The following is a 26833-nucleotide window of genomic DNA, read 5'->3' as shown; positions in this document are numbered from 1 at the left end:
GGGCATTTCCACAGACAGGGTGCCAGCTTCTCCCTCCCGTACCCCTCTGCCTCTGCGGGCGGGGAGTCAGAATGTGTCTGTTGGGAACACCTAAGCTCTTCTAGGATCACTCTTGCCACCATTTCTCACATGTGAGTGCCGAGTCACGCCTGCCCTGGGTCCTCCAGAGCCCCCAGAGTTGACATTTCAGAGGGCGCGAAGGCTGAGGGCTCCCTGGGGGACTTCCACAGAGGAGTGGTTTGGAGGCGGGATGGGAAGTTGCCCCTAAGAGTTGCCATAATCCAGGAGTGGCTGGCCACCACCCGCAAGTGCACAAAATGCTTCAAACCACGTGTTCCTAAGAACCGTGTTTCCAAGAACAAAAAGGAGGACAGATGAAGGACAGGAGAGAAGGACAGAGGGTGGCATGCGTACGCGGACACTGATGGTGCTTCAGTGTCTGCAGGCACCTCCACTTACTTCTTTGGCTGTTAGGAACAACACATTGCTAAAATCTTTTAGGTTTTTTTTCCCCCCTGTATTAAAAGAATTCAGGATTTTCAAAGACGGAGCCATTTGGCACTGCCAGGGGGAATCCGCTGAGGGCTAAGGCCTTCTACAAACTCAACAGCAAGTCATTGTGGGAAGTAGAAAATTAAAGGCCACTTGCTTTGATCCAAGGTCAACAATGGGAGACTCATTTGGATCTTTAATAGGGGCTCTGTCGCTTCTGAGGCTCAGAGGGATGTGTCGGCGGGTAAATAAAGAAGAGGCCACCTTTGCCATTGGAAGAAATCACAACATCCCGGGTCCCTGTTGAAAGGTGAGTGTGAAGTGAAGTTCAAACCCTCGCCCTGAGCACGGAGCTTTTGACGGAGCTTTCAGCGGGAGGAGGCTGACTTCACTCCCATCTCTGAAGATGTTTCAGAGACTGCCATTATTATGTGCTTCCCTTTGCAGCGCACGCAGGGGTACACAATGTCAGAAGGGGCAGCGGGACACGGCGGGGGGCGAGGAAGATGACAGGTGTTGGGGGAAAGGAAAAGACAACACAGTGTCAGATGGAGTTACAAAAAACGGGGAGGGAAGGCGCACAATAGGAGGGGCCAGCTTGGAAAGAGGGTCCAGGGGAGAAGAATTTCTTGCCTGGCCACTTTCAATTACACCTCGGGCTCTGCAGAGGAAGTTGGATTTTAAGAGAGCTGACCGACAGCTAGAAGAAGCTCTCATTACCAAGTATGTTTATAAAGCCCTTTAGCAAAGCACAAACTTTAGGGTCCAGGGTTTCTCTTCTCAGGTAATGAAAAGGTCCCAAAGTTGACCTGGGAAAGGTTGCAGAGATCTGTGGCCATGCTAGAAACTATTAGGTTACACTTCAAATGAGTGAAGTATGTTATATGAATTTCACCTAAGAAAAAGTAGACTTTAAGAAAAAAAAAAAAAAAAAGGAAAGGTCATTGTGTAACTACAAAGCAATTAAATAAGAAATGAAAAAAAAATCCACTTTGCAGTGTAGTGAGATGGGGGAGGGAGTATGAGCTGGGAGTCCCCAAGCAGTTTGGGGAATCCTTGGGAACAGAAGGCAAAGGCCAGCACCAGTCCTTGGTCCTAAGACTGGGCTGCTCTCCCTGGAACCACTCGCCCATCTGCAGCTCCACACAGAGGCAGACGACCGATGGCTGCTCCTGCTGGCGGAAGCATATCTGCCGTAAGAGCCTCCATCTCCTGCTTCCCTGTGTCACAGCCCTACCACAGCGCACTATTTCACTCTGTGCGTTTCTGGGTTTCTCTTGGCTCTTATTCATAACCAGAGGTTGTGGGGAAATGGACCCTCAGTGTAAGGATGGATGGGCACCAAACAGCACCCCCTGATTTCAGAGGACCATACAGTGATCAGGGGATACAGCTCACCAGAGGAAGCTGAGGTAGGCCTGTGACATGGAGGAAAGCAACTGACTATGTCAGTCAGGATTTGATGTTTAAGGGTCAAAAATAAAACTGTTCTCTAGTTGATTTTTAGCTGAATGCAAAGCTGCAAAGTTTAAATTAATCTAGTGTACTTGGAAAGACGTAAAGGCAGGCTGAGCAGGGCTGGGAAGTGGAAATGAAATCATTTCAAGAGATTTCCATTCCCTTCCAGCCTCATCTCTTTTTACATAATCAGCCACAACCATTTTTCAAGTTTGGTGCTTACAGCTGCTAAATTACAAAGAGTCTGTCTCCCACGGAGGGCTGCCCTGGCTGAGCCAGCTGGGGAGAGACCAGGCTTATCTACCAGGAGAAAAACTCCAGAAGTCAATTAGATGTATGATTGCTCTTTGATAGCACGATTCCACTCCCTTTCGGAAACTTAGCTGTTTCTATAAAAAGTCACAAGGAGTAAAGACGTGGTATTCCCAGCTGCTGCTGAAAGAGGGCCAGTGTTACCAGGCCAGGTCCCAAGCGTCTCTGTCCAGGGTCCTGAAGACAACCACGGTCTAGTTCTGTGCAAAATACACATGTAACTTGCCAAATATGCAAATTACACTGAAGTAGCTGCTCCCTTATGGTCCCGCCCCTTAATCTCCCACCTTCTGGTGGTAGTGCTTCAGCTTTGCATGGACCTGACATACAGAAACACAGGCTTAAAAGGACTCAAGCTGATTTTGACATTTCAACCCAACAAGTCAGGATTAAATGTCATTAGAACGTAAGGAACCGGATTCATTCTCTTTTTTACTTTTATAGAGCACAGGCCTTGGTTGGCATGATTATTTCTCACTGCTTAGATGGGCTCCATCTTTTTTTTTTTAAAGTCATGAATCAGAAACTTTTGTATACTTAAACATTAGGGCAGCCGTTAAGAAAGGAGTCTATGAAAATATATTCTTATAGGTATTAGATTCACATTACTAAACCGTTTCCAGTAGCCCAGAGCCTTCCCCACCAATGATCTCTGGGGACAGTCAGGCTGTCACGTGACATGGTTCCAAAATAAGGGCAGTAAGAGAGGCAGTTCAAAATCCAGCCTGGCCCTGAGCTATGCTTCTGTGGTTACAACACATAGTTTAATATTTCTTACCAGCCTCAACCTCCCTGCTCTCTTCTCTGCCTGGGCCAGAAGGAACTCCCCCTCCCCCCACTCACACACACATTGGAACAAATAGTAACACACCGACTTTCCTTTCTGCAATGTGGCTAGTGAGGTACCAGATGGATGGATGGACAGACAGACTCAGTCTCTCACCAGTTAGGCTCTGCAAGAGGCCACAATACCCAGAGCAAATAAAACAGGACCTCTAGCCCACAGTGCAGAGATTCTGGACAACTGTATAATCCACACACATCCTGTGTTAGAAAGACGGTAGTGACCGCTGTCTACTGAACCAAAGCCTGAGGCTGGGGAGACCTGGGATGGATGCCGAGGGGTGACAACAGCACAGTGCTGCCCTCGTCCTGAAGACTCTGCCACACATGTAGACAGCTTCCCCAACAACCACCATCCAGCAGGGTTGACCTCAAGACGTCCCAGCCGGAGCTGTCACCAAACAGACATTGCTTATACTAAAAAGTGTTTATTTCTCGGGAAAAGTCTTGGTAACTCCTGGAAAGGTTCTTGGGCAATTTATTTTCAGAAATGTCAGGATTAAAGCTGTATGAGACACACTGAGACAGACCACAGGCAGAGCCTCAGTTCCAGTAGCCATGGGGAAGGGAGCCACTCCTCTTCAATTCTGTCTTGGCCTCAGCCTTCTGGAGTTGTCTCTTCTGTATTGGTGTTCCCCTAGTCCCTCTGCGTTTTCACACAAATTTATTTTATGTATATGGGTGTTCTGTCTGTATGAGTGTCTGTGTACCACAAGTGTGCCTGGTGCCTGAGGAGGTCAGAAGAGGGTGTCATCTCCCCTGGAGCTAGAGATGGGTGGTGGGAACTGAACCTGTGTTCTCTGGAAAAGCAAGCAGTGCCCTTCACCACTGAGCGATGTCTCCAGACCCCTCTCCTTTACTTTTAGTATTATTTAATGTGACTACTGTACAGAGACATCAGGCACTCAACAGATGCTTAATAAAAAACGAAACAAACACCAGGGTCTGCTGAGCTGGTTCAGCCAATAAAGTGGCCTGTCTTGCAAGCATGAGGACCTGAGTTCAGATCCCCAGTCCTTATGTATGAGCTCAGTGTGATGGTACACGTCTGAAATCTCAGCACTGGGGATTCAGAGGCAGGAGCTCATGGGTCACCCAGTTGAGCCAAACTGGCCAGGGCAGTGCCAGTGAGAGAGCGGTGGAGAATGATCAACTCTGACCCCAGCCTTCACACATGTGCGCCTATATCAACACACACACACACACACACACAGTCTGCAAAACAAGATGAGCGCAGCACGAGGAACAAATCCTTTTCTTTGACTACAGGAGAAACAGATACCCAGTGTGCCCAAATGTAGTAGACTCACAAGTGAGCCTAAAACCCAGGGCTTCTAACTACCAGTTGATAAATCTGCCTCCACGTCTGTACAGCTGGAGCAATATGGAGAATAAATTGCCAACATATTATGATGATAAATTATAACTTATTTTCCCTTCGGGGTTACATGTAACCTTTTGTTATATTTGAAGCTAACTGTGGAAAAACACCGGGCTATTTTAAAAAAGATGAAGTCAAATGCTGATTTGTAAAATCCAGCCTCTCCTTGCCCATACTCAAGGAACTATCACCTTGTAAACATCTGTGAGGTTTGAAAACCTCCTGTGCGATTCCTAAACAGGAGGCAGGTGGGTGGGTCGTGAAGAGGGAGCCTCACAGTTCCCAAGCCTTTGTTGAGGTGGGTGGCATACAGCAGACACAGAAGACAGAGATAACATCATGGTGTCCGGTGCCTCAAAAGGAAGGCCTGGCCACTTAAAACGGAATCTCCGCTCCCCTGTGCCACACCTGGGCTCTGACAATCACCCCAGTCAGGACATGGCGGATACCCAGTGGGGTGGGACACCCCTGCCCTTCATTCTCCGCTCATGGGGGAATGCTTTGAAGGTTCTGGTTCCTCTGGGAATTAATCTACAGTGACCCTGAACAGAGGCCCTGTAGCTGCAGCAACAGGGGGGGTGGGTCAGGTGACAAGGCGGGTGAGGCTCCGCCTCAGGACCACAGCAGTGCTGACACTCAGGAAGGGTGTTCGTGGGAACATCAGAGAATTCCTGATTTAACAGGGACACCCTGTGCCCATGCCCGTCCCTCACGTGTATACACACATGTGCAGGGCCGTTCGATCTTGGGCCTGGGAAAGCTAGTGGAATAAAACCAAATGACATTATGCGTTACAAAACAAAACCAAAAACGACATGAACTGTCATGTGCCTGTAATCACAAGGCTCTGGAAACTGAGTCAAGGTGAGGGAGGACGATGGGTTCTAGTCCTTGCCACAGTGAATGGAATATTCTGCCATGCAAACCCCTCACAGAACAATGCAACCCTGTCTCTCACTGCGACGGGGCGATCCACAGACACAGAGCTCTTTACAGCACCAATGTTTGTATCACTTGGCAAGATGTCTGCTTTCAACACGTATGATCTTTGAACGATACCAGCAATTCTGATAAAGGGACACTTAAAGCACCATGCCTATGTTTTGGGTGTTTGTTCTATGAAACAAGAAAGGGAAGGTGGAGACTTCTGCGATGACCCTGTTTCTTACTTCACATGGGCTTGGAGCCCGAGGAACAGCCAGTGAGCCCATCACTGGCTGACTCTGATGCTGCAGAGGCAGGCACGCTGGAATGAAGAGGCGTGGAGATGGGGGCAGGAGCTCGCTGTGCACTGACAGTCTGTTGTGTTAACGCTGACACGGTCACCTGATGTGCTGGCCGCTGACATCACATGTGGCCAACATGGAACACGTGAGAAGATGGGCATCTCTACCTCTGAGCTGCTGAATGAAGCACAGGCCTCTGAAACGATTCAGTAACGCAGACAGGTGCGTCCTACTGTCTTTCTCACCCCAAAATAAGCAATGAGGATACACAGGGAGTCGGAAGAGATGCCTCAGGAATTAAGAACACTTCCTGCTCTTCCCGAGAACATGAGTTAGGTTCCTAGCACTCATATGGTGCAGCTCACAGTATCCTCTAACTCTAGCTCCAAGGAATCTATCTGACTTCCTCTCCTGGCCTCCATGAGCTCTTGCACACGTGAGGCAAAATACACAACTACACATAAAAAATAAAAATAAATCTAAAAAACAATCGGAAGACAGTCCTGAAAACCGACACTAGCATTTAAAACCAAAACTGTGGTGGGGCGCAGTGCAGTGGCCGAGGGCTTACCGGCCATGTACAGTGTTTTGGATTTGATTCTTTTTTTTTTTTTTTTCCTTCTTTTTCTCTTTTCCAAGACAGGGTTTCTCTGTGTACCTTGGCTGTCCTGGATTTGCTATGCAGACCAGGCTGGCCTTGAACTTACAGCGATCCTCCTGCCTCTGCCTCCCTGATTATTTTTGTTCAGGAAAGAAAACTAAGGTTACTCTCATTTCAGTCAAAGAACAATGAGTTTTCATGTTAGACCACTCAAAGAATGGACTTTACTTGTTCCAACAAACCTCATTATACTATTCCTAACACTGATTTTGGAATCTGGGCTTTGTTCTAGGAAGAGAGAGACAGAGACAGAGAGAGAGAAGGAAGGGAAAGAAGGAAGGAAGAAAGGAAGGATGGGAAGAAAGAAGGAAAGAAAGAAAGAGAAAGGAAGAAAGACAGATACATAGATCCATCAAAGTTTTCCAAGAAGCAGGGTCAGAGTTTTTAGGGTTTAAAGAGTTTTCTTCATCATGGGTAAAATTTTGTCAATACACTTCACTTAGACCTGAAGGCTGATCTTTGGGAAAACTGCTTTAAAATCAAAAAGATAAGGTTGTGTTCCAAAACATAATAACTGACATTTCCTTCTTTTTCCTTAAGCAAAAGCCTCAGCCTGCTGTGGCTGGCAGCAGGGTCAGGAGTGGGTGCAGCGGAGGTGGGATCTGCGATCGCTATCTATCAAAGCACACCTCATTCCCATTCCTCTCCCTACGGCTGCCTTTGATCCTCCAGGGCGCGGTTAAAGGCAGCAAGCACCTGAAGCCTCCCCGGCTTAGGAGGACCCCTTCCACCTGCTTGTACACGCTGCACCCTGTTTCTATGAGCATAGCCCTATCCTAGGATGCACCTACCCTCCTCTGCACCCGACTCTTGCACAAGGCTTCAGACCAGTGCGCACTTTTTTCTCTCACTATTCATACCTGCCTACACCCTCTAGGTTGGCCCTCCCGGGGTCCTGCTGATTGACAGCTTGAGCGGTCCTGCTGAGCAGGAGGGGCCGCAGTTACCACCAGGTGAGAAAGCTCCGAGTGAGTAACCTGGGTGGACACCAGGAGAGTCTCTCTCCAGATGTGCCCAGGTGTACCAGGACAACAACCCAGAGCAGATGCAGCTGTGCACCCCGCCTTCCACATTCCCAGACTCCAACACAGACCTTCACGGTGATGGTTAAGATTGCCACACTGACGCAATTTAGAACCGCCCAGGAGACAGACCTCTGACCACGCCTGTCATACTGTTTCTAGGCTAGGCTGAGCTGGGAAGATACACCCTAGTTGTGGACAGCATTGCTCCATGGGTGGAGGGTCCTGGACGGTGTCAGAAGCAACCAAGCAGCCCTCTCTCTGCTTCCTCTCTCTCCTGCGATGCAACCAGCTGCCTCCTGCTCCTGCCACCCGCCATGATGGCCTCTACCCCAGAGCTGTGAGCCAAAATAAGCCCTTTCTTCCTTAGGCTGCTTTTGACACGTGTTTAATCACAGCAGTGAGAGGACCAACTGAGGTACTCACACAGCCAGGGAGGCTCTTACTAGCACAACACCTCCCTTCCCCAGGGAACAGCTTCAAGGCTATTTTGAGTGTCTCCTCAATTGAATCATGGCTACAGAAGAGGAGAAAACAGGTGTCATTCTTTCATCCAGTTCCTCAGTAGTGGGGACTGGACCCAGGGCCTCATCCCCACGGAGGCAAGTGCTCTCACTCAGCTGCAGCTTTTCCTAGTTGCAGGCCCCAGGACACCTTCTTTTAGCCAAAGACCTCATTATCTTTTCTTTCCCAGATGCAGAACTTTCCATCCTTCAGGAACAGAGACCCTGAATCATGGTTAAGGTACTCAACGAATAATCCACACACTAGGGCCAGCAGAAGCCAGCTTTTCCTGGTTCCTCCAGGGGGATTTAGGCCACTGCAATAACTTATTATATTTGGTTCTTATTTTATGGGTAGCAGAGGAAAATGAAAAAAAAAATACAAAAACAAATTGCTGATACTGAAAAGCATGCAGGGCTCACAGGCTTTATATGGAAAATGGGAACCAAGTGGAACCCACTGGGCATGCTCAGCCTGGCACACATGGGGGATTCCACTGTTGAGAATAAGATGCTGGGAGCCAAGGAGATGCAGATGGAGATGAGGCCCGGTTGACTATTTCACTGTGTGCTGAACTACCCGTGTGTGCAATGCTGGGACACGACTTTGCTGTGTGACAGCTACACTTCTTACAGGGTACACTTGAAACATTTTCCATTTCTCTGGAAAAACATCCCTGACGCCATGTATGCAAGTTATGAGCCTGCTAAAAACTGAAGACACGTCTGATCACTTGCAGAAACAAACCTTTGGACTCCAGCCAGCTAACACGCCGGAGCAGGGCCTCGGGCTACAGCCCTAGCTAGGGAGACTCAGGGTAAGGCTGCCGAGTGTGGCTGGGAGAGGATGAGGCGTGCGTACTTCACCTGGTGCCATTAATACAAAGCTTGATGTCACACAAAGGGCCAGAAGCTGGTTTCAAGTTGAGTTTCCAGTCCTGAGAAATTAAGCTTAATTTTTTGATGCCCATAAGAAATTCTGCTTCATCTGTAGGAAATACTTCTCAAGTGTTAGGCTTACCTTGGCTATGTGCAGAATCCAGAAAAGGAATGAGAAACAGTAATGTATATATAAATATGTATATATATATATGTACATATATACACACACACACATATGTATGTGTGTGTACGTGTATAACTGATAGAGCAGTTAGCACATATATAACTGATTATATATATACATATACACCCACCTAGAAAAGATAAGCCAGAGTGCTGTTACCATGACTAAAGCCTTGGACAGCTGTTCACACTCTGGTGGCGAACTCTCCAACCGTGAGAACCGTGGGGGTAGGCTTAGATTAAGCTCTCTCCCATTCTGCCTTTGAAATGGCCTTAGGATTGTCTTTCTGCCAAGTAAGCGCACGCTTTAAGGGATCGAAATACACACAGAAACACTTCCGTGCAATGGCAGTAAGATTTTAAAACCCCCACTGTAGAAATAATGTATCAATTAAAATAGCATTTATAACTAATATGTTTGAATGCTTCTTTATAAAAAGGCTAAAACTTAACTCGTTTTAAATAACCATCTGCTTCTGCCATATAAAAATTTTAGTATCATTGTGTAATTAATATTAATAACATTTTCTGTTAATAATCTTATCTGTCAGATAATCAGGCAGAGACTTAACATCAGACACGTCCACTGCCAGAACTTTAAGGATGCAAAGCTACAGAATATAAACATGAGTGGAGGAATATACAGTGGGCCTGAGGCTGGCTCCGAGCAGACACACAGCCGACCTCTGCCTCTGTGAGTCCATGTGCCCCTAGCCATCTTATGAGGCTTTTCTAACTGCTCTCCCTCGGAGCTCACTTCTATCCATTCTTCATGCCTTATTTTCTTCAGGTCTCTCTACACTGACAGCCTCTAACACAGGAGGCAAGGAAGGGCTGAAACGACTGGATTTTACCACAGGCTGGAGCGACTGCTCAGTCAGCAGCGTCTGCAACCCAAGTGTGAGGACTCAAGTTCAGTTCTCTGAACCTTGTTAAAAGAGGACAATCTAAGCGTGGTAGAGTGCCCTTGAAATTCCAAACTTTAGGGGCTGGAGCTACTCTTCCAGAGGACACAGGTTCAATTCCCAGCAGCCACACGGAAGCTCCTACCTGTCTTTAATTTCAGCCCCAAGGGATCCAACAACCTCTTCTGTTCTCTGGGTACCAGGCACACACATAGTGTACAGCCGCACACCCAAGGCATAACACCGCAAACCTTAAAAAGAAAAGCTCTGCAATGCGGAGTACGGGGTCATGAGGAAGATGCTCCCCATATGTCTCTGGACTCTGAATACGTGGTCCCCGGTTGCTGGAGGAAGCATGTCACTGGTGAGGTCTTTGACGCCCCCCCCCCGAGCGCTTCCTGCTTGCAGTTCAGAGGTGTGAGTTCTCCTGCCACCCACTACCTTTGCTGTGGCATTATGGACTGTTATCAGGCTCGAACTATAGACCAAGCAAACCCTCCTTCTGTAAGCTGCCTTTGCTGCTTTGTCACAGCAACAGAAGAGTAACTGAGGTAGGCAGGGACAGGTCTGCTGGCCAGCCTAGCCAAACTGGCACATTCCAAGCAAAAGTTAGACACTCCATCTCAAAAACCAAGGTGGACGGTGTCCCACGGAACAATATATGAGGCCGACCCCTGGCCTCCACACACGTGTTATCTACGCGCACACAGAGACCTAACTTCATGACAACAGCTGACACCTGCAGGATTAAAGTTTCTCATACGGCTGGATTCCCAGACTGAGTTTCTGTCCTAATTATAGGTGAACATTTTCCAGGCCTAAGAGTGACATCCAACCATGGGACAAAAACTTGTCCGATACGCATGGACAATCACCCTGTCTCCTTTGAGGCTGAAGAAATAATGCAAGCACCCAACATGTCACTTACTCTTTCCTACCAAACTGTAATGGGAGGCTCGAGCATGATGCATTCTACCTTAAACTGAAGTCCAAGAACAAAATGAAAATTTCTGACTAAAAATATATGGGCCAATAACAAATACTTTTATAATGTTTCAGCATTAAGGTCTGAGAACTGAGTCAATTAAAACACAGTTCTGCGTTAGGGCCTTGAGAAATCACTTGGCCCCTGTGCCGCCAAGTTTTGTGTTAGAGGAGGGAGCCTTAACTGAGAACATGCCTCCATATAGAGCAGGGTGTGTGCAGGCCTGCAGACTCTACAGCACAGATCATTTTCTTAATTAGTGACTGATGTGAGTGGGCCCAGCCCATTATAGGTGGTATCACTCTGGGCTGGTGGTCCTGGGGTTTTTAAGAAAGCAGGCTGAGCAACCCATGAGATTCAAGCCAGTAAGCAGCATTCTTCCATGGTTTCTGCATCAGCCCCTGCCTCCTGCCCTGTCTGAGTTGCTGTCCTGACGTCCTTCAATGATGGACAGTGAAGCGGTTAAGCCAAATAACCCACTTCTGAACCAAGTTTCTCTGGCCACAGTGCTTCATTACAGCAACAGTCACCCTAAGACAGCTCTTACAGTGTGGTACTGGACAGAGCCCGGGAAGACGACGGGAGATGAGACGCACTGCCCTCCTAGTCCTGCCCCGGTCCGACACTCCGCAGATAATTTCATATGTGGATTCTGACCACCTTACAAATCCTAGCATCTTCTCTCATACACTGCTGCCACGTCAGGATGTCTTGGAGCCGTTCTGTGACTCACCTCTACCTGTTGCCTGGATGTCCACCCACTGAGCTACACGGACGCCTTTACCAAGTCACAGCTACCACCTGCCCCCTAATTATGTAGATACCACCAGCTGTCAAGCCTAAAGAGAAGTCATAACAGCATGAGGTCCATGTGATCTCTCTCTCTCCTTATGGACCAGTACCAATGCATTCCAGGGCCTCCCTGCATCTGGTGAAGCATTTCCTCCTGCAACCCTCACTGGGTATCTGTAAAGGACGGGTGCCAGGACTCTCTGGGATACCGGAGACAGTGCTTGCTCCAGTCCCTCGTATGGAAAGGCCTTATACACATCCTCCTTTATATCCGAAGCTGTCTCCAGCTTCGATATCCAACACAGCATGAGTGCCAAGTACCCAGTACAAGTCCATGGCTTGGGGACAATGATGCCTTTGTACATGTTCATTACAGATACACAGTTTTCTCTACGTATTTCTGGTGTGTTGAGGGTTCAGGCAAAGGCACCAGGTCAGGGGGCAGTCTGGATATGTTGAAGGAACGAATGATGTGCCACGGCCAGTAAAGGCATGCCTATAACCCATGCATGAAAGCGTGCTGGATGGCCCGATCATGAAGACATCTCCTAGCCTACTCCCACTTTCTCCTCACTTGACGAATACATTTCGATTTGTCTCCTCATTGATTACCTGCCTCTCTCCATCGTGGAGAGAACTGGAGCTGTGTGGCTCCCACGCCACTCCCAGGCTCAGGGTGGCGGGGTGGCATGCCAACGAGTAGGACAAATGGCATTAGCTACTAAGCTAAGTGGCAGCGCTGAAGTGCATCCATCAGCGAGACAGACGTCCACTGAACTTGCCTCTGCTTTCACTCATGACCCAGTGCCCTAGTCGCCTCTCCTATCGCCAGGGTAAGATGTTCTGACAAGGCAACTTAGGAGAGAAAGGTTTATACGGGTTCAGTTACATGGAAGGATGGAAGTCACAGCCCCAAGTCAGAGACAGATGGTCGCTGTGTAGCCTGAATCAGGAAGTGGACAGAATACATACTTCCTGGTGCTCAGCAAGCATCCTCTCAAACGGCTACACATCTGGGAACACTGCAATGCTCTGGGTCTATCTCAACCCATGTGAATCACATCTCCAATTGTTACCCCACAAATTGGTATTTATATATTTAGAGGCAGGGCTTCACTTTCTCTTAGATTCTTGGCAATCTTCCTGTCTCAGTCTTCCAAATGCTCTGTTATAGGCGTCACCCAGAGACTTAGGTGTTTTTAAATGGTACCCAAAAAGGCAGTGCACAGGTAGACTTGAGAGCCATTTTGTAGAGCAGAGAGGGTGGAGTTCCTGAGGCATGGGCAAGGAAGCTGCAGCCACCATGTAACCCCAGCCTCCACCTTTTACTACCCGTCCTGCCTCCTGCCATCGGCTCTCAATACATCCCCATTTGCCAAAATCATCCTGAAAATGTAATTCCACAGAGGGCCCCAGAGAGCCCAGGAACATCTTGCAGACTAGCCTTTCTCAGCTCCTGCCTACGAGTGCTTGGTGTCCCCTTTTAGCTCTTTCTACAAAAGGCTCGCTGAACCTGTATTCAGCCTTTAGCGCTAACTTCGGACTCATTTCAGCTCAAGCCTGAGGACTGAGGATTAGCTAACAGCCAAAGCTCATGCCCTCTGCTCCTTGAGGCAGCAGCAGCAGGTGTGGGCTGCCCAGACCAGCCCTCTCCTCAATGCAGGGCCTCCCCAACCCTTGACATAGTGGTTTCCCCATCCCAGACAGTATCCTTGGTGCAGGCATGCCAGCTGGTGAAAGGGAGCGGCGGAGGGATGATCAATAAAGCTTCTACGGATCCAGCATGGGGTCTCCCACGGGAGAGACTCGACGCCCTCTACATCCACATCCGCCTTGACAGAGGTCCGCACTGGTCCTCCTCTGCATTAGCTCCTGCCTCCAAGTTCCTGCCCAGTTTGAGCTCCTGTCTTGGCTTTCCTTAATGGAGTGTGACTCTGGATATGTAAACCACACAACCTCTCTCCTCCCCGAGTTGCTTTGGTCATGGTGTTTCATCACAGCAATAGTCCCCCTAACGAAGACAGACTTGTCAAGTAGTGGCTACTTAGTGAAAGTCCTTCTGTGCCTGGTGGTTGTGGCAACTGGATTGCCACCAGCACTGCTGGGCAGCAGTAGGGGGAGTTGTGGAGAACTCAGGCTGTGGACAAGGCCCTGTAGTAACTTTCTCGAAAAAGGAAACTGGCTTCCATTCCCTTGGAAGGATTCTTACTGATTTCCTGGAGAAGGGTGGTAGTGGCAGCTGATAGGAAATAGACCCAAAGCCGCATGCTGTATCAGGAGCCCAGGCCTAAGCATTACCGATATGTGGGCTCAGCTGAGCCCTGCTCATGAGGCTCCTCTGTGGTTACCCCCATCTCTGTTATTTCCCATCAGATCCTCCTCCTTCAACCTCTTTCAACTGTAACTACCAACAACGTCTCCAGGTATCAATGACTATGGACTAAAATCATCCCTGGTACAAAGCCAGTGGTCTACAAGATTCTTACGGCGGGGGCTATAATGAACCATGACATTGGCCATCCATTTCAAACATTCCTAGCCTTGTGCCTGGGCAGTGCTAAGAGGCCCACTGGCATTCAGGTGTAAGAGCGACTGCTCCCTGTCCTGGTAACTGGGGTGGCATGTGGCTGTCCTACTTCTCCTGGGTCAGCAGCTACTGCTGGAAATAGCTGATAGCCAGGAACTAAGGAGGCAGAATACAAAGTTACAGCATTCTGATCAGGAGGGAAAGAATTCCACCTTTCCCCTGCGGCTGGCTACCCAGGAAGCTTCTGCTTTCTCTCAAACCACATGCAGAGGAGGGAGTGTGGGTCACTCTTCTAATGAGGCCGCCTAGGGTGGTGTGTGGAGCAGACCCCTCCCCTGCAGGGGGCTGAGACATGAGCGCACAGGGGCTGAAGGTTGACTAGGCAGGGGATGGTTCTCCAATGCAGGAGGCTTTGGGAGGGACCGACGGGGGCTTCTGAATCCATGGGAGAAGAAAAAAACACCTATCTCTTCCACCACACAGTTCCTTAAACAAGACAGGTGGTTTGTATGACACTATGTCTTAATTCTACGTGAGTGCAGCCTTAGAAAACAAACAAAATCACACAGGAAAAAGAATGTAAGAAAGACTGGTGTGAATGTGGGTACTTATTAAAGGTGCAGTCTCAGCCAGTCACAGTTCTCAGGGAATCAATGTCAGATACAAGGTATAAAACACATTTTAACCCTCTCTCCAATTAAACTTGCATAAATCAGCGTCAAAGTCCAGCAGCATCACACTACCGCCACCTGCTGGTCAGGTTCTAGAATTGCCAGTATAATACCCAAAGACAAAACAGACAACAAAACCCCCAAACTAACAAATTAAAACAAAACAAAGAACCTGAAGAAGTACTAGTCCTTATCCTTGGGACGCATAGGGGCAGCATGATTTCTGGAGCCCTTCCGTGCTCAAATGCAGGATTGCTGACCTTTCTTGGATGTGGTGTAGCAGAAGCCGTAAGATAACAACAAAAACAAAGTATAGACAATTTTCAGAGCTAGAGCACATTACAAGAGCCATGCAAGATGTTTTCATAATGGGAAAAGAACTTGAAAGTTAGCAAAACTCAAGTACTTCCATATCAGGACCCACTGTCTAATAAGGATTGATCCTAGCAGGAAGACAAATAATTAACTGGAGGCCACACACAGGAGCACACACAGAGAATCATGCAGGCACGCGGCAACAAATGCATGCACAAAGACGTCAGGTCCAACTTCCCTGTAGAAACATAAAAGACTGAATGGTGTTTGCTCAATACTGCCAAAGCTGCACGAGCCTGGGAGCCTGAAGGGAGACTGTAGAGTGCTGAGGAGTCATATGAAGAAATGTATTCACCATGGCAGCCAGTCATTGAGGCAGAAGATAAACTGTTGGACTGAAGCAATCTGTGAAAGGGTGGAGCTATCAGAACAGCCTGACAGTCGAGGAGGGGGGATGGGAGAGCTGCTGCCACAGCAACAGCCGCAGCTGAGGCCATCAGCCGAGGATGCTGGAACTTGCAAGGAATGGTGTGGGGATGGGTGTTGTGGTAGTGATGGGGGGGGGAAGGACGTGGAGGTGGGAGACTGGGACAGACACTCCAGAACACTGGAAGACTAATGCACAGGGGCTGTGACATTGGCTCTTGCCCTTGGCACAGAGGTGATGCATCTAAAGCAAACACTTTGCCTTGAAGTGTGCTATGACAGCTAAGTTTGCTATAGATGGCCCTCCAGGGCCCCTGCTCATAGCAGGCATGCCCACTCCTGCCTAACACTTCCAGAGAAAATTACTTGTGAGAAGATGATTAATAAAAAATAAAAAATAAAAATCACAGGCTTCCAGTAAGAGTCGAGGAAACCCTCAGCCAATAGTTGTTGCAGAGATAATTGTCCTGAATCTATCAATAATGCTAAAGCTCCTCTTCATTGACTGCAAACACCAATTTCTTTCACCCAGGATTATAAGTTGGTGTTCTCGGGCTCACTACTGCCATTACGGTGATAAACAGTTGAGACCACAACAGGATCTGACATGTAGATCAATTCTGGGTCCATAAAGAATCTACACAAGAGGTTCCAGGACAGGAATTTACAGCCACCAGTTTTTTATTCTCTCTTGCTGCAAAAATTACTTCTGTCAAACACTTAGGAGAGTGAGGAAAAATGTAAAAAAATTAATTTTTCATGTACTACTGGAACAGCCTTTTTCAGTGCAGAAGTCCAAGACGAATATACTCTGCGGTTAAAAAATTACACAGCGCAGCGTGTGGTACTTAGTGGAAGAGGGATCCAATCCCCGGTGTTGCTCGCAAGCCAGCAGACAGCAATTTGAAACCGGGAACAGAGCTGTCTGGATTTTCTCTGAGGGCAGATGCCGGGCTCACGTTAGCAATGCCAAATTATATTAGACGTTTAATTTTAAACCTCAGGTATTTAAATGTAAAGCCATACAACAGTAATAGCCATAAAGCAGTGGGGCATTCCATCTCACAGAATGGGTTCCTCTTGCCTTCTCCTCTTAATTTAGCCAGTGCCTCCTGCTTCCCAGTTTTATCCACTACAAAGCCATCTATCTAATTAGGAGTTGCTCACAGCCGCTGAGAGGCAGATGCCCCAGGGGTACCTGTGTGTCAAAGGGGGAAAGATTGAAAAGTTCTCTGAAGCAGAAGTCTTCATTTTAGGGTGGATGGGAGGGCAGAGAAAACAGACTTCTAGCGCTGGGCCCAAAGACAAGCCCTTCACTGGTGCCGGTGGAGGTAAATCCGAAAGCCTGCACTGCTGCCATCGCGCAAGCTGCCGCTGACCCCGACACACAGACCAGAGGTGTGGGGGTGGAAGGGAAGCTGGGGGGAGAGCGGGGGTTGAAGTTAGGTGGTGGATAAAGTGGCTACCAAAAAAGGGGGCTTGTATCAACTAAGTAAAAAGGAAAACATGATGGAAAGCCCTCACGCCTGTCTCCTTGGTTACTGTCATGAAGCACAGCAGGGAACGTTTCTGTGGGGAGAGATCCTACTCACAGCCACGTTTTACTGAAGTGTCCCGGAGGATTCTGTGTTCCTGTGTTCCTTAAAAGTGGCGGGGGTGGGGCTGGCGCCAGATGGATCTATGCAGTAAAGGTGGGATGGTGCGACCTCCCAGTGAAGGTACGTGGTGCCTGTCTTGGTGTTTGGGGCAGCCGGGCTCCTGCCCCTCTAGCCAGGTCCTGCGAGCTGTCTGTAGGAGCCCCTCTGTTCAGGTCACCTTTCCTGACGCCACTTCTCTCTTACTTTTGACAAGTCTTGGTCTGGTCAGAAACAACTGTTTGGGCCCGACTGTCAGAGTGCCGTGGAACAAGTAAGATGGTGTTTACCCAAAGCAAGCGTCCTGCCGCAGCAGCTGGTGGGTCCACAGGGAAGACCTGACGTGGAAGCTTTTAATTAGAACAAATTATGCTAAAATGACTCTCAAACCCTGTCTGATAGATTACATACAACAGTGGGAAGTCCCTTAAATACCGGTGAACAGGCCACAGACAGAATGCCACAGGCAAAGCAAGCTGCACCAGCCAGCGTACGGGGCACACTGCATAATTCATGTTGTCGCAAGTAAGTCAAAGGCAGTTTCCGGGGTGCCACAGCTGTCCCCCTAGAAGCAGGCCATACTTGCCAAAAAAATGTGGAAATCTGTAAGAGATGACAGAGCAGATTTCCCAAGAACTCGGAAGCTACACCAGGAATCCTGGAAGATGGAGAGGCAGATGAACTGACTGAACAGTACAACATGTGTGTGGACGGTGGTATGTCTAGGTAGAACAGAAGGCTGAGAGGGAACAGCGGACATCCCGTCTCAACTTCACCATATCTCCGCTACATAACCAGAGCAAGGACACTGGCCCCATCCGTAGCCTCGGCTTCCAAATGTGACCAGCAGAGGGTTCAAGGCCTACTCCCTGACCAGAGGAGCACAGATGAATGATGGGATGTAGATGAGACAGGAGATCAAGGACAAAGTATTCACAGATGACTGGGGAGGCACGTGTGCCACTGTCAAAGCAGCCCCCTGGCACCACGCTCCTGCTGGAGCATGGGTGCCCTGGGCATGGAGCCCAGCCCCTGGCTTTCACAGAGGACCTGTGGATGGCCACAGTCTGTGCCCCCTCTTACCACTGCTGATGGCTGAGTTTGCAATGACTGTAGCGTCACTCCACTGGTCGGCACTGGAGACTGAGTAGGAGCGCCGGTGCATGCCGTCAGGTCGGCTGTTGGAGGAGACCAGGCTGACGCCGCTTGCCATCTGACACCCAGACGCACTAGTGACATTCCCTAGGAATAAACAAGTCAGGTGAACACCACGGCGGACTGCAGACCACAGAAGCCTCGTCTAGCGGGCTTCACGCTGCCACACGTACCTGAGCCCTGCACGCCACTGCTGTCATCCTGCCTATGTGGTGAATCAGAGAAAGCCTCATACAGCACAAGAGCACGAGGAAGAGAAGGGCGCTGTGAAACCCAACGGTGCCCCACTGAGCAACAGTGAAGGAAGGCTGCAGACAACTGCCCATAAAATCACTCCAAAGACAAGTGACCCTACTACAATCTCTAAAGACAAGAGAACAGAAAAACAGCCACCACAGGGCAAAAAAACTACCAACAGAGGCTGGTCGGACCAACCTGTCCACACAGGCTCACCCACTGGGAGTCAACTGTCTAGTACCAGGGGACACTGTCCACAGGGCAGCTATCCCTTACGATCAAATCCCCAGAGGCACCATGGTGGAGGTGGAAACCCTGACTCTTGACCTTGTAAAGATTCTGCAGAACAAAAAAAGTCACCTCAGTGGCTTCAGAGCTCACAGGGACTGTGAAGAGAGATAGTTCTGATCATGTTAAAAAAAAAAATAGCTGCTTTTTGCTCAGCCAATGATGCCTAGACCTTATGAATGGGTCTGTTAGAGAGAAACGTGGATCTCTGGCGACACTGTTGTGTTTAGACGGGTTCTGTCTACATAGCCCTGGCTGTCCAGGAACTCACTATGTAGACCAGCTGGGTCTCACCATACCCAGCTACCGGCTTCCCTAGCCGCTCTGGTTCAAAACTGTTTCAGTGGGAGGATTTCACGGGGCGGGGCTTTAAGTGAAGAGTCGGTCAGTAGTGACCACGTCTGGCCGATCAGGCTTTAAAAGTCAGGCTTCTGATTTTGGAGGCTAAGGGGTAGAGGTGAAAGAATATGCAGTCTCACGCACCTGCACACGCAGGTGAACGTGCACACATGCACACAGACAAGTAAGCTGGACAGACAGGTAGGCTGGAGCCACTGTCTGACAGGCAGCACGCCGCAGAGCACAGTGTGTGCTACGTGAAAGTTTTACTGATTATTTGTCTCAGCGATGTGACAAAACACCTCAAGAAAGACGCTTACAGGAAGAAGTCCGAGTTTGGCTCACAATTTGAAGATGCAGGCCACTGGTCGCAGCCAGAAAGCCGACTGGCCACACATGCTGGCTCCCGGCTGAGCCCTCCAGAGTCGTTCAGTTGGGGCTACACCCCGTGGCATAGTGCCGCTCACACTCAGGGTTGATTCTTTTCACCTCGGCTAAACCAGTCTAGAAACTTCCTCACAGACACACCTCCTAGGTGATTAGATAACCTCTCACATTGACAGTCCACGTTAGCCAGCACAAAGACGCCTCTAACATTAAAAACAAAACCCACAACTGAATGCCTATTCTTTGTTGTCTAAACTGAGTATGGTTTGAACCCCAGAAGGGAAATTACCCATGTCATCCCAGACCAAAATCCAGAAGTGACAACAAAGAGCAAGAACTGAGCACCCAGACTTCCTGTTCATAGTGCTATTTATGTGCCAGAGAAGTAGGCCTGAATGTCCAAAATGCAGAGTTCTAGGCCACCTGGCCCCTGGTTTATAGATACCCAGTTTGTGCGAGTCTGAGAACTCTAACAAAACACTAACTCTCTCTCGATGTAGAAACTAGTGACACGACCACAACAGCAAGCAAAGCTCTTGATCCACACAGACATGTGGGCCAGGTGCTTGGAAGCCGTGTGTGTGTGGGGGTGGGGGGTGGGGGGGCGGCTGTGTTCAAAGCCTCAGGGCCAGCCTTCTCCACCTGTCCTGTTATGAAGGCATAGGAGCACCTTAGCACTCTGAAAAGGAACAGCAGTATTCTGAGGCCCATGTTCTGGGCAACAGTGCCATGAATACCAAGACCGCGCTCTTGCCCCACCTCCTCCTAGCAGCTGGGGAGGGGATACTGTTACCACGGAGACCTTACACACAGCTGCTGGGATTCTTCACATGCCTCCTCCGAGGCCACCCTGAAGCTGCCTCTTGGTAAACTCATTCCCATAGTACAGAGGCAGCATCCTCCAGAGTGGGTGAGGGGCTCCCTCCACAAGGCACACAGCTGTGGCTCTGGCAGCCTGTGCCAGCCATGCTCCTGCTCTAATCCTGCCAGGCTGTTCACCCGGAGGCCACCCACACGGGCTGTGTCCATTGGCTGTAGGCCCTCAAGAGCAAAGCTCAATTAAGAAGAACAGGGCAGGGATGTCAAGAAGGGGGGCAGTGAGGCAGTTCTGACACTGATCCCTGAGCCCCACTTTAGGCAGGCTGGCTGCCTGTGCTGGCGCCATTCCCACCGGCTCTGGTACGCACACTGTCCACTCTAGTTTCCCTTTCCTGGGCACCTGATGCCATATATCCACCCATCTAGGCTGTACTTACAGAACAGCCTCGGCACCTGCCCCAGGATCTCCCCTGGTTCATTCCCACTCCATATCTCATGAGGTCCCTACAGGCAGAAGCTTCGGGAACTGTACAAGAACCGAGGTGTGGTTCAGAACACACAGAACTACAGTACTGTAGAGGTAAAAACAGGGTGACAAGGAGCTCCAGGCCAGCTTGGATTACAAAGAGAGTTCCAGGCCACCATGAGCTAGGAGGCTGCTCCTCAGAACAAGGAAAGGGTGGGGAGGGAGGTTGTATGCATCAAGGAATGAGGGGAGAGACTCCTCTTTGGTTTCCCAGATCCTCTGGGCCCTTTCAGCCCAGAGACTCCTGCCAATTAGCAACATGTCAAGATGATTCTGCCTACACATTTGTTTTATGCCAGCTTTAGGCCCGCAAGACCTGACCACCTAACAAACTCAACAACCTTGTCCATCTTCTGGGCCACGACGACCATGCTTAACACAGCTGCTGCTCCCTTTGTCCATTCCCTAGCAAGGGTGCTGTGACGGTAGGTTAATCGCCATTTTGACACAATCCAGAATCACCTGGGAAGAGTCTCAGCGAGGGGTGGCCTGCAGGTACATCTGTAGGGATTATCTTGGTTGCTTTCCCTGAAGGACCACCCGGAAAGTGAGTGGTTCCATTCTCCAGCTTTGGGCCCTGGACTGTAACAGGAGTATATGAAGTGGTGCTGAGTGGAAAGGATGAGCAAATTCACATCTCTCTGCTCCAGACTGTGGATACAATGGGATCAGATGCTTCAAGTTCTTACCTTGGCTTCTCTGCAGTGACGGACCGCATGCCCTGGAGTTGTGAGCTAAATTAAGCCCTTTCCTCTTCAAGTTGCTTTTTGTCGGGTCATTCATTTTACCACAGCGACAGAAATGAAACTAACTGGACTCCAAACTCTGGACACTGCCATCTGCAAGGTTTGCGTTTGAGAATGGGGTAATCAAGCTACAATAAATACAACTGCAAAAAAGCTAAAATAATTTTGTGTTCGGCTGCATTCGTTCTTCAGGCCCAGGTGACCTGGATGCTGGACACCCTTGCTGGAGGGTAGGTCTACAGGACCACCTGCCTGATACCTTCTAAAGTGGCTTTCTTGAAAAGCCAAGCAAAGGATCCCCAAGTCTTTATCACTGACTACGGAAACAGGCCCTAGAGAGAAACTTCCAGCACCTGGACTCCAGGTGCATCTGACATTCAAGTGGAGATGCTGAAGGACCAGCCTGGGGTTGCCAGGGCTTGGTCTGGTGGCTGGCTGTCAAAGTGCTGGAGAACAAAGGCAGATTTTCTATTTTTTCTTTCTTTTTTAAAATAAATCAAGGCACTTTTATTTATTTATTTTAGTCATTTATTTATTTATTTACTTACTGTAGATGAGTGCTCTATCTGCATGTACACCTGCATGCCAGAAGAGGGCATCAGATCTCAGGATAGATGGTTATGAGGTACCATGTGATTGCTAGGAATTGAACTAGGGACCTCTGGAACAGCAGACAGTGCTCTTAACCACTGAGCCATCTCTCCAGCCCTTAGGCAGATTTTCTTAACCTGTACATGCTACACAAAGCAAGGGCAAGGGAGCTCTTTCTGGTTGCTCCTCTCAACTGCAAACCTTCTGTGTTTGTCAAATGAAATTTAAGCACAGTCTAGATGTATTAAGATGCTGGTGAGGGGTCTCTGGAGGCTGGCACAGAGCGCACCTTCTGAGTCCCCAGGGAACAAAAGTGGGACCTAGGTGGCTGATGACTCCCTACCTCCAGAAGGTCCCGAGCCATCCTGGCTGCTCTGGGAAAGCAGGTGCTCAGAGGCCCTCATTTGCCCACAAACCCCAGTTCCCAATGGCGAGACCAAGCTGGAACCTCGCAGTTATAACTGAGGTGGCCTGGAGCAGTACCCAGAAAGTGCTCACAGATAACATTTCTGTCTAGGTAACAATGATTTATACCCTAAGAAAAATTAGGTTTGGAGATTTCATCTCCTAACAACCTATGGTATGGGCTAGCAAGGAGTTCAGCTGATAAAGGCACTTGCTCTTTGATGGCTTGAGTCTGATCACTGGGATACACATGGAGGAAGGAACTGACTCTCTCAAGTTGTCCTCTGGTCACAAATGCCACACCCCCATAAATAAAAAATAAAAATAAAACTAAAACGTATGGCTTCTGGCATCAGTCAGCCAATGTGAATGCTTGGCAGCTGTGGTCCTGGGCACAATGAGCCGAGGCACTTATGACCTGACTTATCTGGATATAGCTGCCTTGCTCTCTTCTCAAACCCCTGCCCACTGGTTCCTACTCTCCCATGATTAAGAGTTAAACAGTTTCCCAAATACAGAGGGAAATATCCCAGAAAGCTAACAGTTCTGATTTTCCTCTCTGGGAGGAAAGCTTTTTTTTTTTTTTTTAAAATATGTACTAATTTATTCTATTTTAACATTAAGACTTGTACTGATTGTGATACAACAAACCAAAAATGTCTTGTCTGTCAGGCGTGGTGACACACACCTAGAGTGTCAAGCACTCGGGAGCCAAAGGCAAGAGGATGGCTACAGGCTGGACGCCAGGATGGTGTACATAGTGAGCTCTGCGCTACATAATAAGACCTTGTCTCAAAACAATGATAACACATGAAGAGAGAGAGAGAGAGAGAGAGAGAGAGAGAGAGAGAGAGAGAGAGAGAAGGGATATTCTCAGGGGTGATACAGGAATGTATTTGTCAAACTGAAAATAAGAAAATGAATACCAGGAAATGATTCTCTACACTTAATATGCCGTTCAGAAGTCCACAGGCAGGTACTGTCTTTGAACATGATCTAGAAGGAGAGACACTAGACTGGGAGGCAAACCACTGTGGTGGTGAGTCTGCCTATCCGGGCCAGGAAGCATCTCCAGTAGGCACATTGCTGGCCAGTGGCCACACTTTGAAGCATTTCTACACCTCCAGTAAGTCTGCGAGGCAAAAGAACAACCCTACAATGTTTAGCGAGTATTTTTTTAGTACCTATACTCACTTCTAATTTGTATCAGGGCACAATTTCTATTCTAATTTCCTTCCTGTTGCTATAATAACACACCAACCAAAAGCAGCATAGGAGAGAAAATTCTTTATTTGGATGATAATTCCAGGTCGCAGTCCATCACTGAGAGAATCAGGGCAAGAACTCAAGCAGGAGATTGAAGAAGAAACCACGAGGAAACGCTGCTTACCGCTCACAGGCGGATGCATGCTTAGCTAGCTCTCATACAGCCCAGGGGATGGCGATGCCCACAGTAGGCCGGGCTCTCTATCAAACAATAATCAAGACATTGTCCACAGACATGCTCACAGGCCAGTCTGATCTGGGCAGTCCATCAGCTCAGACGCTCTTCTCTAAGCTGGGTCACGGTGGCAGTTAAAGCTGACTACGGCAGTATCTATTTTTTTTTTTTTTTTAATATACACCCACAAACGTGTAACATGTAGTTCCATTTGTCCCCGAGCAAACACCACTAACTGGCCAGATATGACTCTCCCCATGCCTAGTGTTCATGGGGAGTGCTTTGCAGGACCTGTCTGTGACATCACGTAAGGAGTTCACACTTCTGCAAACACCTACACGCACAAGGAGAGGCTATGCTTAAGGTACTTTCATTCTCCCAGCACTCCAGGGCTAGGGCTCTCATTGGATGGCAATTCACTTCATGCTGGCCGTGTTGTTAATTAGGCCAAGAAGCAGGAGTCCTTATCTGTGAAGGATGCTGATGACTTTATCTGACTGTCTGAGAGCTAAGGACTTTGACCTCAAGACCACTTACTACGGAAGTGTGTACAAGCACCGTCTGACACCTCCAAAGCCAGGCTGAAGTGTTCCAGTGATGGGGAGGCTGCCTTTGCTCCCTATCATTAAGATGAACGGCTGGGATCCTAGACCTGTCTGTTGCTGATATGCTAACACTGCTGTTGAAACCTGTAACTAACACCAGCTATGACCAGGTATGTCCTGAGCTCTCGCTACCCAGGGCTGGCACTGAAAGTGCGAGATGATCAACGGGATGGAGCTACAAACTAGGTATGCCAGGAGACCTGCAGGACACAATCACAGCCCAGGCTGAAACTGCCAGCCCCAAGGTGAACATGTGTGTGGCCTACAGAAAGCCACGACAACCCACAGCCCCAGGAAAGCCTGACAGATAAGCCCGGGGTGAGTCTCTGCTCATCAGGCAACCCCCTACACAATCACATGCATCTTCTGTCATATGGAATTTTGTTGGTATGCCTGGAAAGGTGACATAAAGCTGGGGTCTTTGGGATGTGACCAGTTTGTGGCTGGGGCAGGCAGCCCTCGATGGAGTCTGGTTTCCCTCACATCTTGTGGGTGTGGCCACCAGCACCTTCTTGTTTTGTGCCATTTTTAAAGAGTGTGTCTACAGAGCAAACTGATGACAGGGACAGTGTATTCTCCAGAGAAGGGCGGAATTTTCTACCACCTGTGGCAATGATGTCAATCTCTATGGCAAAAGTGGGGTGAGTGGCTTGCACCCACTACAGAAGCCTGTCCTGGGCTTAGCCTTCTGTACGGTGTTAGCATGCTATATGCCATGTCACTTAGTAAGAACTGGATCTGGGGCGCTGACAGCGCTGATCTTCTGCCTACTGCTGCTTCGGGGATGGGCTGCCGTTTGCTCTGGCCCTCAGATCTTACCAACCATGTAACAGGTTGGCACACAAGGAGGGTGAAATTGACTCCTGTGCTGTTCTTGCCCCTGATTCCTGATACTTAGCTCTTAGATGACTTCATCTCATTACACTCAGCCCCTCTGCACCAGGCATGGATGCCCTTAGGCAACCTATAATCTAGTTTATCTGAAGGGATCAGGCCCCCACCCCCACTTCTAAAAGCACAGAGACACAGAAGCCTTCAGAGTGTGAGGGGCAGGGAGCTCCCCCTGCTGGAAGGTCCTGGAAGGCCTCCTTGGAGCACTACCTCTGGAGAGATGGCGGATGCACAGAGCCTGCAGAGGACAGACTGTGCTCTCTTGCAGGGCAACCCAACTGACTGAGTTATCACAAAGCTGCACAGGGCGTTCCAGTCTAATTCACTTCTCTTTGAAAATTTACTCTTCACCGTCTCAAACTGGACGTTAACAGCTGTACCCATGTCGCAAGGGCACACCATAGCGCCCACACACCACCAAGAATGGAGGAGCCACTGACCAATGGCAGACAACCCACAGGGCAGGTGGCAACTAGGAGGAGGACTCGGGGCCGGGTTCAAGGTGTGCCAAGTCAGAGGTGAGCCACACGTGTGTGTGCTGACGGCAGCTGACAGGAAGGACCGTGGGACTGCCAGCACCGGCCTTTAAACATCCTTAGTAAGTAACTAATTGTGTTTGTGGGTACAAGTGTGTCGGTGCACCCTTGCCACATGTGTGTGGGGAGGTCGGAGAACAATTTTCGAGAGTTGGTTCTCTTCTGTCACCACGTGGGCCCGGGAATCAAACTCTGGTTGTCTGTCATGTGGCCAATGCTTTTATCTGCTGGGCCATCTTGCTGGCTTGGATTTTGCACTTTTTACATGCATACCCTATCAGTCACAATTACCCTCTACCCAGTTAAAAAAAAAAAACAAAAAAAACCCACCGCCCTGGCGGCCTGTGAACGCAGATGCTGCTTCAGAAGCTCAAGCAAGAACCGGGATAGGCAAAGAAGTTTCCCAGCAGTGAGTCCTAGGGCATGACCCTGCTCTCAGCAGCTTGGGACGTTGACTTCCCAATGAGGTCCCTGAAACACCTACTTGTCTTTTCATCTGGGAACTACCTCCCAAATATTACCAAGAAACCCAGGGGTCAGTTAGCTACCTGGCCAGCTCAGGGCTCCGGGAGCACGGAGGATGATTCCTGGAAAACCCCCTTTTGGATCAGCTGGTGCTGGACTGACTGGCAGGGGGCAGCCGCATTAC

General features: G+C 49.0%; 1 protein-coding gene across 13 annotated transcripts in view; it reads right to left on the bottom strand.

Annotated features, from left to right (window-relative positions):
* The window catches only part of Agap1 (ArfGAP with GTPase domain, ankyrin repeat and PH domain 1), a 435843-nt gene that overhangs the window by 116082 nt on the left and 292928 nt on the right, over nucleotides 1–26833 (bottom strand). For 8 of the 13 annotated variants that reach the window (XM_021650398.2, XM_021650399.2, XM_021650400.2 and 5 more), the window contains one exon: nucleotides 18302–18460. The exons of the other annotated variants lie outside the window; for them this stretch is intronic. In XM_021650398.2, coding sequence (XP_021506073.1) covers nucleotides 18302–18460 — 159 coding nt within the window. The remainder of the gene's footprint in view (nucleotides 1–18301; nucleotides 18461–26833) is intronic. 13 annotated transcript variants of the gene reach the window in all.

Source organism: Meriones unguiculatus, chromosome 15 (genome assembly GCF_030254825.1).
Source record: "Meriones unguiculatus strain TT.TT164.6M chromosome 15, Bangor_MerUng_6.1, whole genome shotgun sequence".
Taxonomy (NCBI): Eukaryota; Metazoa; Chordata; class Mammalia; order Rodentia; family Muridae; genus Meriones; species Meriones unguiculatus.
This window is presented reverse-complemented; position numbering and strand designations above follow the sequence as displayed.